Source organism: Hemibagrus wyckioides, linkage group LG28 (genome assembly GCF_019097595.1).
Source record: "Hemibagrus wyckioides isolate EC202008001 linkage group LG28, SWU_Hwy_1.0, whole genome shotgun sequence".
In the NCBI taxonomy this organism is placed as follows: domain Eukaryota; kingdom Metazoa; phylum Chordata; class Actinopteri; order Siluriformes; family Bagridae; genus Hemibagrus; species Hemibagrus wyckioides.
Window position 1 is genome coordinate 4,915,448 of NC_080737.1, and position 16,576 is coordinate 4,932,023.

The following is a 16,576-nucleotide window of genomic DNA, read 5'->3' on the forward strand; positions in this document are numbered from 1 at the left end:
TACCATAAAGTACTTATTATAATACAAATCAACACATGATTAACATCAAGACATGAACTTATACAAGAAACAGCACTTATCTGGAGCAGTATAACGTTCCAAAGCCTACAGAAATAAAGGTTAATCAAAGCACATAATTAAAAATAAACAAACAAAAAACAAACAAACAAACAAACAAATGAATAAATAAATTATTAAAATAAACAGGACAATACGCATTTAACTGATCCTCATAAGCGCTCACTGTCACAGCTGAACACCAAAGTGTTTCCTTTTTTATCTGCCATATGCATCAGACTTTTTTCTCGTATCAAATGTAAAATATTTTCATTCATACAAAACACTATTATAATCAATATAGAATGATTAATGTTAACATATAGGAGAGAGAGAAAACAAAAACAACACATAAATGTCTCGACTTACACAGACATATGGGGAACATTTCCACTGTGTATTACCAAGACGTTTTTAAGGCTTTGTAAATATTTAGAGTCTTTATAGCTTTTGGATATATCAGTCCATCTAGTGCTTCAAAATAAACATGTATTTCTGAAACTGTTGTAAACTGGGAGTCTTTACTGACCATTTGCATTTCTGAATGTAAAATTTTATTCTCATCACAAAGAAAACAATCATTTTTCCACATCAAACCAAAAGAATTTAACAAAAATACAGTCATAAAAATGAGGCAAGATTGTTTATTTGTTCATTAAAACACACAACATACATCGATGTCTTACTTTTTAATTTGTGGGGTAAATTAAATAAATAATTTTGAAAGACACTTCTAAAATTTTGTTGTTAAAGAGAAATTTGTTATTATACTTTTATTATACAATTCATTTCTGATTTCAATTCGTAAAGCTAGTGTTCTAAATGAATTTGCAAGGGGGCTTATAGGTTCATGAACAGTAACCTTATGTGAAATTTGTTGCATTTTCTGTCCATTAAATTAATTCTATATTTTAATGAACCATAATATCACATTTAAAGCCTGAACACTGGAAGGAATCCGATCCTGCAACATTCTCACACACCCTGATGGTACTGTATCACTAACAAGAATTTTTGAATAAGTAAGCAATTAACAACAATATCACTTTAACCCAGCTATTGAATGAATTAATGTTTATTTCTGATATATTAATTATTCTTTATTAATTGTTTGTGGAGAGAGAAAATATTTGTATAGGAGAAAAAGACACAAAAGAGCCTGTCTGTGGAAATTAGATAACTGAAGTGGAAGTTTATATCAAAGTTACACTCGAGAAGGAATTAAATACCACCTACTTTACTAAATATAATATTTGGGATTTAATACCATAGTTGAGTTTTATTTTTAATGAAATTTTATATCCAGGATATTTTAGAAATAATATTTGAGGAATAGAAATTGAACAAATTTAAGACTCCATGTGAATAGGAACTGCATAACGTTCATTTAAATAATGTAGCTTATTTTTCCAGACAAATGTAGGTCATTAAGAATCTACTTTTTTAATAAAAAATAAATAATAAATGCTATTAGTCTGAATTCTACATAAATGAAAACCAAGATAATTAACATCATGTTTAATATGGATATTTTCTGTTTCAGTATATTGAGTATAGGTGTCTTTTAAAGGGAAACGTATACATTTTTTACATTTAAGCTTAAGCCAGAAAATATATTTATATACTGTAGGTCAAAACATATTTTGAAAGCATCTCCTGTTCATCCTTTAAAAAGAGATCTGTAATGTCTGCTAATTGAGAACACTTTAATTCAGTATCCAAAATCTTAATAGATTTAAAGAAATCTTGAAATTTATGAATAGCTAACAGCTGCATAAGTAACAGAAATAAAAAAGGATTCCATGTGTAATATTAAACTGATGGATGATGCCATGGGGAAGTTTCATACAGCTATTCTTACCATTATATAATATTCTTATGGGATTTATGAAATATGAACAAAACCTAAAAATTTGAATGCATTCAATAAGAAATTGCTTCACTGCATCAAAGGCTTTATATATGTCTATAAAAAGGATTAAACTATTATCCATTATTAGATCATTGTAATCAGTTAAATCTAGAATTAAACAGATGTTATTACTAATATGTCTTCCTAGCATTACACCAGAATGGTGATTATTTATTATCTTATCTAAACAAGACTGTAAACTTTGAGCAAAAATGTGTGAAAATATTTTTCCATCATTATTCATAAGAGTAATAGGTCTCTAATTGTGGAGTAATAAACGGTTCTTATTCGGTTTAGGTATTAGAGTAATTAGAGCTTGACACATAGCTGGTGGAAGGCTACCTCTATCCAAAGCTTCTCTGTAAACATATAATAAGAATTCTCAAAAAAAAGGTTTATAAAATTCACCAGTAAGACCTTCATTACCTGGGGGTTTATTTATTTTTAATTTAGCAATATTCTTTTTTTAAATCTTATCTAAAATATATATATATTTATAAAACTGTTGCACACATGTAGAGGTTTTTGAGGATCATCTACAATCTGGACATTAATCATAATCTCAAGTGAATGAATAAATAAATAAAATGACATGTGTCACGGCTCCTAACAGTATCTCACCATGCACATCTTTAATGAATGCTTGCTCTTAAAAGTTTATAAATTTCTTGAAAAAAAGGTTGTTTTTTAACATTATACCCAGGAAATCCTGACAATCTGAACTGATGATTTATCCAAAATGAATCCAATTTAAATATTGTCGGAATATGCTCACACTCTGTACATTAAATCATCAGTTAATATTTTCGATATCCAGGTTTAACAAAAAATAAAAATCTAGCAGTTCTATGGGACACCTAAAGTGTGATTTATAATAAACACAGTCATGGAGGAAAAGATGAAATATCATATAGTGAATATCTGCAAACACATTCAGGATGGGGAGTTAAACCATGACTCCAAGAAGAAGAGTAAAAATAGATCAGTAGTTACATGATTGATGATTGATGTTTCTGTTGTTAATCTCAGGATGGAGAAAACCCTGACTCGTCTCTATGGGCAGGTGGTGCTGTGACCCACCAAAATATTCATCCGCTTCAAAACATAGACCTCTGTATAAACGGAATCAATCCTGTATTATTAACTCGTAAATGTGTTCAGCATTATTCCAAAAGTATTTTCGGAGTTTCTAGATTATTTTAATGCTTAAAGTGAGGAGGATATGTTGAAATGTAGTGCATGGCTTCGGCAGACAGGTTGGCTCTGTTATGATTGTACTAACAGGACAGAGGGGGTCACAGTCCTCCTGAGCTCAACAGCGCCCCCCTGTTCCCCCAGTGTAAATCTGTGGTGAAAAATGGAACTGCAGCGCGTCCTGATTGAGAGCCATACGGGCAGAAATGAGACTGCTGCTTGATTTTACGTTACGTGAACGTAGTTCCGGACAAGGCTAGATCAATCCGCGTCAGCAAAGTGTATATGAGTGTGTCAGTTAAGGAAATGCGTCAGTCTGTGAACATGGCGAGTGACACAGATCACTCCGCGTGTAATAGTCCCTGGTGATGATTTTCAGTTGGAAAAAGCTTTTAACACAAGAGCTCCCCGAGTTCAACAAAGCAGTCACTGAAAACAATTCTAATAGGAATTCACCAGTTCTCATTAACATTAATCAGACATGGTCTTAAACATCATCATGTGGTGCAACTGTGATTTTCCCTCCTACACAAAATATAGAAATGGGACCGTATTTAATTTCACACATTTACCTCGTTTATCATTGAGCTTCATTTCTCTGGTGTGATTCTTGCTGCTGCATGTCCCCAGGTTGTGTCTAATTTCTAAAAAGGAGTGTATGAGAAAGTTTAACACGTTATTAAGAACACAATCGGACTCCCATAAACTACAATACAATCTGTTCTGTTCTAAAGGATCTGCAGAAATGTCTACTCGCATTGTTAATGAGTTTCTAACATGACGTCACATGGCTTGTTTTAATTTGGATTAAACTATGAATCTGATTTTAAAATGGAGAAGACTACCATTCACTTGAGAATGACCGTATCAGTGGCTAATATTTCATCCACCGAACAATTATACAGTATGATGGATGGTCAAATCAAATGATGGGAACATCACATAGAATTAAAAATCTAAATATCAATACACACTAAACCAGGTCTGAAATCACACGGACACTCATTAGCTAAAATACACACATTAAACTTTTTTATAAAAAGTGTGATAGATGTTAAAAACACTTTGTACTTTACATGGATGGGGTGTAATGTATTATTCAGCCCTCTGTTTCTCTTTGTTTCTTCTTAAGCAGCTCACTTCCAGTTTTTGTATGTAATCTTTCCCAGATCTTCTCTTCTATGATAGCTGAAACAAATTCATGACAGGAAGTAGACTGACAATTTTAAATGCATTATTTATGATAGATGAGAACAGAAGGTACAGTTTTTATTCATAAAATGTTGATGTACCACAAAATTTCATTCACCCCAAATAATTACAGTCCATGTGTGCAAACTAAACTGTAAACCCAGTCTTTTAAAGATTCCACATTTCCATATCACTGTGATTCAGTCCACAGCAGTTTAGACACGGCCATTTACACTGAAGAGATAAAGAACGTAGACTCATCTTAGACGAGTGGTTTAAGGATGTGTGATACAGGGCAGCCAATCAGAACAGAGGCTATTTAACATGTAGCTGTCTTAAACAGGAAGTTAAAAAAAATACACCTTCCTTTATTCTGAGAGAAAAAGAGCAACTGGAAAATGATTCTATTAAAATGATTTATGATTTTGTTTGTAATAAGTGGAAATTAGAGGAAAATATAAATGAGGACTATGAGTAACATGATAAAAAAATCTACTAATCAGCAAATTAGAAACATTATAGGGTTTAAAATATTAACATCATGTTCTAGTACATGTTTTCTTTTTTTTCTCTTCTTCTATCAGGATACTCAGCTCTAGCATTAGAGTCAGTGATTCTTTTACAACTGAGTGGTATATAAACAGGTTATATAAATAAAATACTAAATAATTACAGACATACATACATATATAAATTTATTCATACAGTATTTACACAAATGTACAAATATATACACATTGATACAAATTTTTACAAATAATTTTTTAAATAAAATATCCATCTCATTGAGATATAAAACATGAACAACATGGCAAAATGTAAAAAGGTTCAAGTTTTCCAAAGTTGATAAAGTCTGACAAACCTTCCAGATATTTCCAAGATTCACAGAGATGTTGCTCTACGATGATATTTTTCTGATTAATATTTTTTCAATATAAAAGTCTCAAAATGTTCTGTTACAGACAGTAGCACAAGGTGATATTTTGCGAAATGAACAAATCTGGACAATTCTTTTCTAGTATATTATGAAAGTACTATTAATCCAAAGGATCTGCAGTTTTAATCAATAATGTGAAATACTTTGTAAAATGATGTCAAATACAGCAATATAGAAAGATCAAAGGAGTCTTTATAATGTAGTTCTGACGATGTTCAGATGATCGCACCACATTATATTTTTATGATGCTAATGAAACGTCACCAATACAAAAAGAATTTGCTGGACAGAAAAGTGTGTGTCATGTCATCAAACCGTCAGCATTCACAGAAACAATCAGCAGGTTTTATAACACAATTTTGTTTCTTTTCCTTTCAAGAGAGAGAAAAGAAAGGGTGATGACTGCTCCAAGCTGTTATAATGTAAGTGAGAACAGTAACTAGCAGTTTTGAGGATGAACATCAACATTAAATGTAGCTGTAAAGAGATAAATAGTTTACTGTGTTCTTGTTTAATTAATAAAAATGTAATTGTATCAAATTGTTGTATAAGAAGAATAAAACACTTTGGGTCATGATGTGATTTCTTCAGTGTGTGTAATGTTCTAAATTATCCCCACTCATTATATTTGTTAGGTTGTCCTGCATGACAAGAAAGTAGCTGTAACAATCTTACTGTTAATCAGAATTGACTAAATCTGCAACTAATTTGTGAGTGTGCTGGACTCTTGTAGCCAACTGGACAATCCATCTTGATTTTTAAAAATCCTGTTGTTTTAAGAATTATTGGCTGTTAGGTCGTTTCCCCTGCAGGGTTTCCATAGAAAAAAAACTGTTTAACCCTGTTTCTTATCTTCTTTCTTCATCCTTAGGGTTCTATCTCTTCCTCTGTGATGTCCATCATCACTCATATGCCTCATTTCTGACCAGGTGAGTCTCTGCAGCTTTATAAACTCTGTTACTCACTGAAACAAATCTTTAAATTTCTTAGAGATTCCCTTCGATGCCTCTCCTTTTAGAGCAGCTCTCTCTTGTTCTGAGCTTTTTCTGACCGTTTCCTCATAAACCTCTTCAAGCACACTGTGAGTATCTGTGAGATCTGAAAGTTTCTGTTTAAGAATCTCCAGCTCTCTGTTCTTCTCCTCCATCTGTCTGCTGAAATCTTCCTGCATCTTTGTTTTTGAGGACAAAATATTTCTCTGGAGTTCAGGCAGGATGAGTTTCATGAGATTTCTCTCTGCCTCCATCATGGCCTCTCCTTCATACACCTCCCTGATCTCCTCCATCTCCTGTTTGTGTCTCTCCTCCATCTCTCTCCTCTCCCTCTCTCTCTTTTCTTTTAGTTTCTTCACCTTTTCTTCCATTTCTGTCCTTCGCTCTACCTCTCGTTTCAGCTCCTTCTCAAGTTCTTTCTTTTTCTCTTCATCCCTCTCTTCTTTCATCTTTCTTTCCAGTTCAGTTGTTCGGTCATCAAGTTGTCTGATGTCTCCTTCATGCTCCTGGATCACTCCCTCTATCTTTCTCAGAGAGTCCTGCATCTCCTTTTTTATTGTTTCTTTCATGTCCATCTCCTCTCTCTTCCTTTTCTCTTCTCTTTCCTTCAGGATCTTTGTCTCCATGACTCTAATCTGAGATTCTGTTTCCAGGTAGATCTCACTGCTGTAGAATTTCTCTCTACTTCCTTCCACCATCTTCTCTATCTTCTCCAGCAGTTCTGAGACCTGAGAACCATCTCCACTCTCCTTAATGTTGAGACAGTGAAACCTGTTCCCACATTTCTCTACAAGTCTCTGGACCTCCTGGTCTCCTGACTGGATAAACTCCTCAATGTTCTTCTTCTGAAGTTCATCAGTAACACTGAATATGATCATGGTGTTTCTCCAACATCTCTCTCCAAAGATCTCCTCCATTTTCTCCAGCATCCCTCTCTCCTCTCCTGTAGGCTTCTTTACAGGTATGACCAGGAGGAAGGCGTGGGGTCCTGGAGCAGACAGATGGACACAGAGTCCCACGTCCTGTCTCAGCTTCTCCAGAGAGAGTTCAGGACAGAACCAGTCAGGAGTGTCCACCACAGTCACCTTCCTCCCAGTCACCTCCCCCTGTGTGCTCTCACTCTGCTGGGTGACTGTAGATGTAGCTGTAGATGTAGCAGCCTGGTTCTTCTCCTCTCTGCCCAGGATGGTGTTTCCTGTTGCACTCTTTCCAGATCCCGTCCTCCCCAGCAGCACCAGCCTCAGTTCTGCTACAGGAACCGACACTGGAGAATGAGGACTAGACGATTCTCCACCCACTGAAAATGAACAAGAATGAATCATTTAATACAGAATCACTTACTGCATTATGGTGATTATGCTGTTCTATGGAGTATGGAGTCCTACTGCCTTTATGTAACTCATATTCAAATTCCTTATCATGTTAGTGTCACTGTGATTGATGGAGGAAAGAGTAATGCCATCCATCCTTCTCCAACAACAACGGCAAACTCACGATAGGGGAAATGCTTTTCTGTCATGCTGATCAGAATCACGAGATATTTAGCAGATTTTTAAATTTTACCTGTTAAATATTTTTTCATTATTTCTTTTTGTCCATTTTTAATCTCAGCTTTATAATACTGATATTTTTATTGTAATTAAAATATAAATTTAAGTGCCTAAATCTGTCTGCTGTCTCTCTTTATACTCATCCCTTTTACCCTCAATCTCCTGATGAGTTACACACTAAACATACAACAATCATTAATCACTTACATCTTGGATGTTTTCCCTCCATACTGTTTCTTCTCCTGATTGGTGCTGAGTCCTGAGTCTCTCCACTCACTAGGAAATATCAGAAGCAGTCAGAATGAGAAAGACATTCTACAGAAGGTAAAGTTAGACAGATTAAATTACACTTCCTTATAATATCTGAAGAGTTGCACTATTAAGGATCATTACAGTATATTTTATGTGATAATTTATTAAATGAATATTTACCATTTGGAAACACTGACCTTCTGAGAAGCATTTTATAATTGTTTAATTTGATAAATTACTCACTTTCTGGAGGTAACCATTCCTTGCTGTTTCTTCTCCTGATGGGGGCTGATGATTCTGGATCTGTTTGTTCCTGCAGCTGCTTTGTTTTCTCCTCCAGAAGTCTGTCTTTCTCCTGAAGCTGTTTGTCTCTTTCCATTAGCTGTGTCTCTCTCTCAGTTAGAAGACTCTCTTTCTCTTCAAGCTCTTTGTTTTTTTCTGTTAACTCAGTTTTCTGTTGCTCCACTACGATCATCATCTCCTGTAGTTGTCTCTGCTTGTCCTGCAGTTCCTGTCCCAGTGTCTCCAGTTGATTTGTACTGGTTTCCAGCTCTTTATCTGTGTTCTTCAGCTGTGTTTCTTTTTCCCTCAGCAGTTTGTTCAGATTCTCTAGTTGTGTGTTTTTCTCCTCCATGTGTCTCTGACTGTCTTCTAATTCCTTCATTGTTTTGTCCAGTTCAGCTCTTGTCTGTTTGAGCAGTGTCTCCTTCTCTTCCAGTGTCTCATCTTTCATCTGCAGTGTTTGTGTATTTTCTGTCAGAAGTCTGTCTTTCTCCTGAAGCTGTTTGTCTCTTTCCATTAGCTGTGTCTCTCTCTCAGTTAGAAGACTCTCTTTCTCTTCAAGCTCTTTGTTTTTTTCTGTTAACTCAGTTTTCTGTTGTTCCACTACGATCATCATCTCCTGTAGTTGTCTCTGCTTGTCCTGCAGCTCCTGTCCCAGTGTCTCCAGTTGATTTGTACTGGTTTCCAGTTCTTTATCTGTGCTCTTCAGCTGTGTTTCTTTCTCCCTCAGCAGTTTGTTCAGATTCTCCAGTCCTGAGATTTTCTCCTTCATCTGTTCAGTGGCATTTTTAAGTTGTTTATTTGTTTCCATTAACACTGCATCTCTCTCAGAAAGAGTTTTCTCATTAGTCTCTAAACTTTCTTTGAGAATCTTCAGCTCTTCATTTTTCTTATTTATTTCTTCATCTTTCTCCACAAGTCTGTTCTCCATTTCCTCCACTTGTATTTGTGCCTCCTGTATCTGTGTGTCTTTCAGTTTCAGTTGTTGATCTCTCTCCTGTAGAACTCTTTCTCTCTCCTGTAGAACTCTTTCTCTCTCCTGTAGCTCTTCAGTCGTCTTCTCTAGTTTTGTATTTGTATCTTGGAGTACTGCGTCCTTCTCCTCCATGTTTTTCTCTCTGTTTCTCAGTTCTGTATCTTTATTCTCTAGTTGTCTTTTACAATCCTCTAGCTGCTGGTCTTTATGTTCCAGTGATTTAGAAATTCTGTCCAGTTCCAGTTTAGTGTCTTTTAGCTCTTTTTCAGTTTCTTCTAACTTTCTGAACTTCTCTTTAATTTCATCAATTGGATGTTCTAAAATAATTGATAGTGATTAAAATAAAGTGTAAACAGAACACTGTTTTCAGAAAACATGAAAAAACAATATAAACTGCTTCTTATATTTCATATTGTGAGGCCTTTACAGTGATATTCATTCAGATGAAAAAATATATTACATTCATGATTAACAGTCATGGAAAAATGAAAGCACACCTTTTTAATTTTATGTTTTTATTTATCAATGCCTAAATAATAATTGTTATTGTTCCTGACCAACTTCCACTAACAAAAAATAACCTGATGTGACACAAAAACTTTCAATATGAAGTAATTTTTCCAAAAAAAGTAAACTAACATTCAGGTGGGAAAATTGTTCATCCTATAATTCAGTAACATGAAGCACCTGTAGCAGCAATAACCTGAAGTAAATGTTCATCATTCTGGAGAAATTGCTTCAGTTCATTGATATTTGAGGGCATGTGTTTATGCACAGCTCTCTCAACCTCTTCAGACCCTGAGTCCACTGGAATGGACATCAAATGGTTTTTTCATATAAACCAATGAAAATGTATGTTTTAATAATTTGAAAAAAAAAAATGCCAGCTCACTGACTGGTCCCTAATCAACCAATTACAAACAATTTATTGACCCAAAATAAATCTGAGAAATCTTCAGAAATAACACAACACAGCCATGGATCACCTACTAGATAAGAGGAGGAGAAGGAACTTTTCACCATTTAAATAAATCCCAGTGGAAAATCCCAGTGACATCAGGTTTTAAGATTCATCATAAGGAACTCATTGTTTAGTATCAGTATGGCATGGTCGGGACATTTATGGACATTCATAGCTAAAATGTTATTTGACAATATGTTTATTGCCATTTTTAAACTGCTAATATTAATTTACTTTTGGAGTAAACAGTTAAGGAATTTATTGAACTTCTGGTAAAAGGTGAAAAATCTGATTATAACTGTTTGGATTCAGGAAATGATGAAACAAGGAGTAAGATAGATGAGATAAAATTTACTTAGCAATCACACCATGGTCAGACAAATGCTTCCTGTTAATGCATCTTAAGGTGAGATGTATGAGGTGATTGTGTTGAAATTCTGGGTTTGATAATCGATAAACATGACACTGTACATTATGACTAAACTTCTTCACCTTGAAGTCTTTAGACCAAAAAAATATTGTTCAGAATTTTTCATGTTTTTTTCTGTCATGAAGATAAACTTTTACAGAAGCCTGTAGGTCACATGATGCAGCTCTGGACTTCTTTTTATATCTCTGAGCATTAAATGGTCTGATCTTGGACTGAATGAGGTCATGACTGATGTCATTTCCTCTTTCCCCAAACTGGCACAAGTTCTGCTTTTATAAAGTTAGTCACACTTCTTGAAGATCTCAGACATGTCATTAGTAACACCAGGCTGCTAATTACTCTCTTAATTACTCTGGAAGTAGGAAGGGTGATTATTTTATTCCACCTGATTTCTGATTGTTGGTTTCAGAAAAAAAATACTTCATATTAAAAGTTGTTGTTGTTGTCGTCACCTGGTTATTTGTTTGTTAATAGAAGTTGGTGAGGACCACATGACTGTTATTTAGGTAATGATAAATAAAACCACAGAACTGAAGAGGGAGTACTTTCTTTTTCTCATGACTGACAGCCACAGACATTTCCTTTTACTATCTGTGTCTCCAATGTAACATTAGAGATTACAGCTGAACAGGTTTAGGGTTCAAGGTCTTGCTATAAGACTAAATTTATTAACAAAAACAAAATTGTTATTTTTAATTGAATGTATTTATTGAAAGGTTCTCTGTGTGATTTCCACCCAGAAATATTCAGATTATTTACAGTAAACACATAAACCTACAAATAAATACAAAAACAATGATGCAGTGTGAATTCTTATCACTGTGATAAATTTCACACCTTCTCTATAAAGTGTAAATTCTATCTTGAATGGAGAATGTGACAAGCTGTGAATTTCAGACTACATTCTTACTGGAGATCTCATTATTGAACACTTCAGACTGTAAAAATGAACAGTGTGTTTACTTTTGTATCTCCTTCCATACTCACCAGTCAGTGGAACAGATTCCTCCATTTTCTTTCTCTCATCTTCTGTCCATTCTCTGTCTCTCTGTGGAAGTGAATAAAACAGTGTGAAGGTTTTATACATGACTCCATACTGTATGTAAATAAAGTGTTAAATAAACATGAAGTGTTTCTCTGTTCAGATCACTGTGTGTGTGTGTGTGTGTGTGTGTGTGTGTGTGTGTGTGTGTGTGTGATATAACAGTACACACTGAGGTGATTGAGGCTGATTTAAACTGATATTGTATTCAGTAACACACTGAGTTTGAATGCAGCTGAAGAACACAATCACTAAACAGTAAACTGAACCTTACAGGAGGGAGAAAAAATCCTCTCCAGGAGAATCAAGATGTTTGGGTTCATTTCTGCTGTGATGTCACACAATATCACAATAAAGTCATGTTCTTATGCATCAACATCAACTGATCCAGACATTTACATCTGATTGTGTTTAATGTTATTTTTATGTTCATTAGCTGACTTTTATATTTTCATGATCGTCAGTCAGCTCTGATCAAATCACACAACAGAGTTCACAGAAACTGTGAGAAATATATAATAGTTTTTTTTTCCCAAAATGACTGACAGCTTGTTTTATTTACAGTTTCTTTTGGGTTGCCATTAATGTTGCCAAAAAAAAAGAGTTTTAATGTAAATTTATTTTGTTCCAGTTGTAGGATGTTTGCACCGATCATCAAGCTAAACTGAACACGTGTTAAACCTTTTCTATTTCACTTTAAATGGAATTTAAGACAAAGTTTGCAGATGGACTTCAATGTGGTGAAGATCATCATATTTCTTACATTTATTTATATCTTTTATTTTATTTAAATTTCCACAAACTGTTTACAATTCTAGTAATAATAATTATATAATAACAACAACAGTAATAACAGCAACTTGATAAACAGATCAACAACTGTGTGTCTAGAACAATCACATGTGATTTTTTTATTTATCCATAATAAACCATCACTGGGAGCAGTTACCATGGTAACTCATTTACCCCTCACTGACCACTGGTTTAATTCTAACATAATTTAAGATTTTTTATGCTGCTATCATCAGTAAGACATTAATGAATTTATCATATTTTATAATAGTTTACTCACCTGATAAACACAGACGTCTTTATATAGAGGAGGATGTGGAAAAAAAGCAAAGAAAGATTAGAAATTATTAAAAACTCATTGTAATTTTCAGTATTTCTGTATTTTATCCTAAAGTATTAGCTATAAACATTCTGTAACTGTTCCTAAAAGTCTGTTTTATCCTGTACTGTATTGTTTCTCTCCTCTTTCTGCTGATTGAAAAATCTCTTCAGGATCTTTCAGTATGAATGCAGTAAGAAACAAATTGACCAGATCACTTGCTTCCATTCTGTTATAATCTCTTTCATGCAGCATTATCCAGTGTGACTCTCTAACTCACATCTCTCTCTGTAGTTCTACACACTACAGTAATGTTAGCCAGTCTCAGGAACTTTCAGAGAGAGTTATTGCTATGAAATCACATTCAAACAAAAACATTCAGCTTTTTAGCTCTCAGTATCAGTGTGTAGGTCAGATTTCTGTGTCTGTACAACACTAAATGATAAACTAGACAACAGCATGATGAATGTTCTGCCAGAGATCACAGTCTGTTGTGTTCACTACACTATGCTCATGATGCTCATATATCTATGTGCTATTGCACTCTGAACACACAGCACAGTCTAATCTATTTCATCTGTACAATAAATATATTATTCATGCAGCATCAAGACATCACTAGCAGAGAAAAGGGATTTATACTCACCTAACAGTAGAGGCTGTGAAAGTAAATAAAACAGTGTGAAGATTTTATGCATGATTACAAATGTGAATTGTTCCATGGGAAAATGTGAAAGTAACTGTTACTCTGGTTAAAACACAGCTGATGTGTGTCTTAATAAAAAAGAGGAAAACTAGACAACAATCAGTCATCACACACAGTAAATCTGTATCATGTAGCATTGTGCTAATATACCGCTAGTTACCCTTAAGGAAGAGAAATATCTTGTGATTCATTGGAAAATACTATTTTCTGATCCCTGCATGTCTTTACCAATATACAGTATGTCAGTATTTGTGTATTTCTCCCTGTGTATTTTAAATATATAGTGAAATATTCTGTAATATATCTGTGTGTTATTGTAGTAGATAAAGGAATATACAGAATATCAGATTCCCACTTCCTTTAATTAAAAACACAGACATTTATCAATGTAAAAACTGAACAGATTACAGAATGATGTGTTTTCTGCTGCTTCATCTATATATTGGTTATGACAGCATGTGATATGTCGCAGTAGATTTGGGAAGATGCGTGATCTCGTTATGTTTTTCTCTCTTTCACTCTCAAATCCCTCTCTCCTATGAAGGAAGTTTTAGAAATGAAGTGAAGGACTTCTGTTCTCAGTTCAGTCAGGTTGTCTTTATTCTGTGTGCATTAACACGCCTTACTACTGTTAGCTTAAAGAGACTAAACGCTAGGCCGAGTCGACTCTTCAATGCTTTTTCAGAATATGGTGTGATTGTTACACACAGAGACTGATGACAATTATTCTGTCTACAAGCACTGAAAACTGTTAAAGCTGTGATTTATGTTTATTGTGTAAGATTCTGAAGAAGCAGAGCTGGGCATTTTACTGCCCTGGGTCATATCTGGCCCTTTGGTTGTCTCTGTCCGGCCCACGTGAAATCAATCACAGATCAACTGATAAGGCTATTGGAATAGGCCAGAATTCCCATAGGTTGTGTAAATGAATTGCTTCTTTCAGAAAGTACATAAAATAAAATGTTCTCAGACATACATGTTTAAAAAGCTAATAGAATTATCTTTCAAATGGTGAGGGTCGTGTTTTGATAAATTATTCACAGCCAAAAATATGATTTGATAAATGTGCTGAGCTCTGCTTTTTTACAGATGAAGTAACCGGCTTGTTCACAGACGTGGTTTTGAAGGGTTGCGTAGTTTCCATTCAAAATGTGCAAACTGTTTGTTGATTTATGCAAATCTAAATTATTCAGAGCAATCAGAGAAAAGAATAAGCTTCGAATGCTGTTTGTCGCTTCTTCCTACGCCAAAAATAAACTTTCAGTATAATTATTCAACGTTGACTTCAAATATATCAAAAACCATTCAGAGTTTAAATAAGTGACATATATCATTAAAAACTGCAAACTTTCCTTTTTAAAAAGATGAAATTCTGTGCATTTTAATGGAGAAATGTTGATCACACGCAAGTTCAAAGTTCAATTTCACGCATTTTCCTTCGCATCAAGTGACATTGGAGATTCTGCCATGTTTGTTATTCAGCGATAATCGAGTCACGTTAAAATTTCCATACTCTTAGTGGAGGGCAAAGAATATGAGGTGAATATTGGTATCATTCACAAAATAACAACGTTTATTAACAAACCTTAATCACCTATATTGTTAAATGTATTGCATTATGTCTAAAAAATAACACTAAAAAAATGTAAAAATTAGCAGCTGCTGTGAGTCTATGTACGTGACCCAGTACACTTTGACACTTTTGACCACTTTATTACAAATGAAACCATTGTTTCAACTTTAAATATTATATCTTTGTATTATTATAGATTAAGAGTCTAAAGAGTAGTTCTGTTTATTGTTCTGAAGGTAACAGTAAAGATCTAAGGTTAGTAAGGTGAAGATGTTCTGTAATGTAAAGGTGATGAGATATTTACATGTTAAAACAATGCAACTTTAATAGTGTTGGATGTGTGCTTAACTCTTGTTGTTTGTTATTTTATTGCTATGCACATTACAAAAATATCAAAATATCACAGAAAATAAATTAAAAACAAATTGTGTATTTCATTCAGCATCAGTTATATAGGTATATCTTAACTGCATGCAGTCATACATAAAGAATAATAGCAGAAATGGAATGAAAGTGAGAAATACATAGAACTTCCAGATTTCATGTTTTATCTCCAACAATAAGTTTTTTTAAAGAAAATCTATAAAAATCGCTGAAAATGGTTCTGCAACACGCCGGTTCCTTATAAGCCTTTTATATCAGAAAATGTTCTGACATATTGATGACATTTCTGAACTCATATCTCAAGTTCTAATAGAGATATTTCCAAAATTGAAACTGTTCTGTAAAGCAATTGTCAAGCTCTTACTGCTTGTACTATTGGGTTTAATGTGCAAACACTTTGAAAAAGTCACTGTGGTTGCAATTAGAAATCAGATGTAAATAAGTGTACATCCTGCACACAATACAACTTCATTGATTTTATTTTAAAGGTGAATGTTTTTTTTTGTGCGTGTGTGTGTGTGTGTGTGTGTGTGTGTGTCTGCACACCTTCACAGTAATGTTTTGGAGATACTGAGTTAGCTGTTCACCCTCAAAAGTGTCAGCTCACGTAACAAGCCAAGGACTCCTGAGTATTTATTTACTGAAGTCAGATGTAAAGCAGTGTGCTTTGTTTGTGAAATACAGATCACTGTGTTGAAGGATTACAGTTTGAATCTCCACTACGTGACTAAACACTCAGAGAAACACAAGAACCTGACTGATGCAGAGCGGCAGCAGTGCGGTCAGTGAAAGGGACAGCAGCAGGGAGGGATGTGTTCATGCAGGTAAATGCATGAGGGACTGAAATGGGACGAAGGGGCAGGTGTTACAACGGATGATTGTTCAAATCTGAGGGGAAAATGTTGGACTTTTGACGTGGATGCAGGATAAAGTGACTGAAATGAATCCTGAACAGAAAGTGGAATTTTGACATTTATACATTTTATATTCTCATATCCACATCATTCCACCAGACTACAGTTCACT

General features: G+C 34.3%; 2 protein-coding genes across 2 annotated transcripts in view; both read right to left on the reverse strand.

The window, feature by feature from the left end:
- Positions 1 to 5,088: 5,088 nt before the first annotated feature.
- Positions 5,089 to 15,732, reverse strand: LOC131348241 (trichohyalin-like). Its single transcript, XM_058383023.1, has 6 exons — positions 13,534 to 15,732; positions 12,849 to 12,865; positions 11,722 to 11,782; positions 8,329 to 9,660; positions 8,041 to 8,109; positions 5,089 to 7,580 (listed from the first exon to the last, which is right to left on the reverse strand). The coding sequence occupies exons 1-6, from the start codon at positions 13,607 to 13,609 to the stop codon at positions 6,253 to 6,255; spliced, it is 2,883 nt and encodes a 960-aa protein (XP_058239006.1). The 5' UTR covers positions 13,610 to 15,732; the 3' UTR covers positions 5,089 to 6,252.
- A 329-nt stretch (positions 15,733 to 16,061) lies between these two features.
- The window catches only part of LOC131348310 (butyrophilin-like protein 1), an 11,119-nt gene continuing 10,604 nt past the window's right edge, over positions 16,062 to 16,576 (reverse strand). Inside the window, exon 4 of the mRNA XM_058383136.1 lies at positions 16,062 to 16,576. This exon is cut by the window's right edge and continues 715 nt beyond it. The gene's annotated coding sequence lies outside the window, so the exon portion shown is untranslated.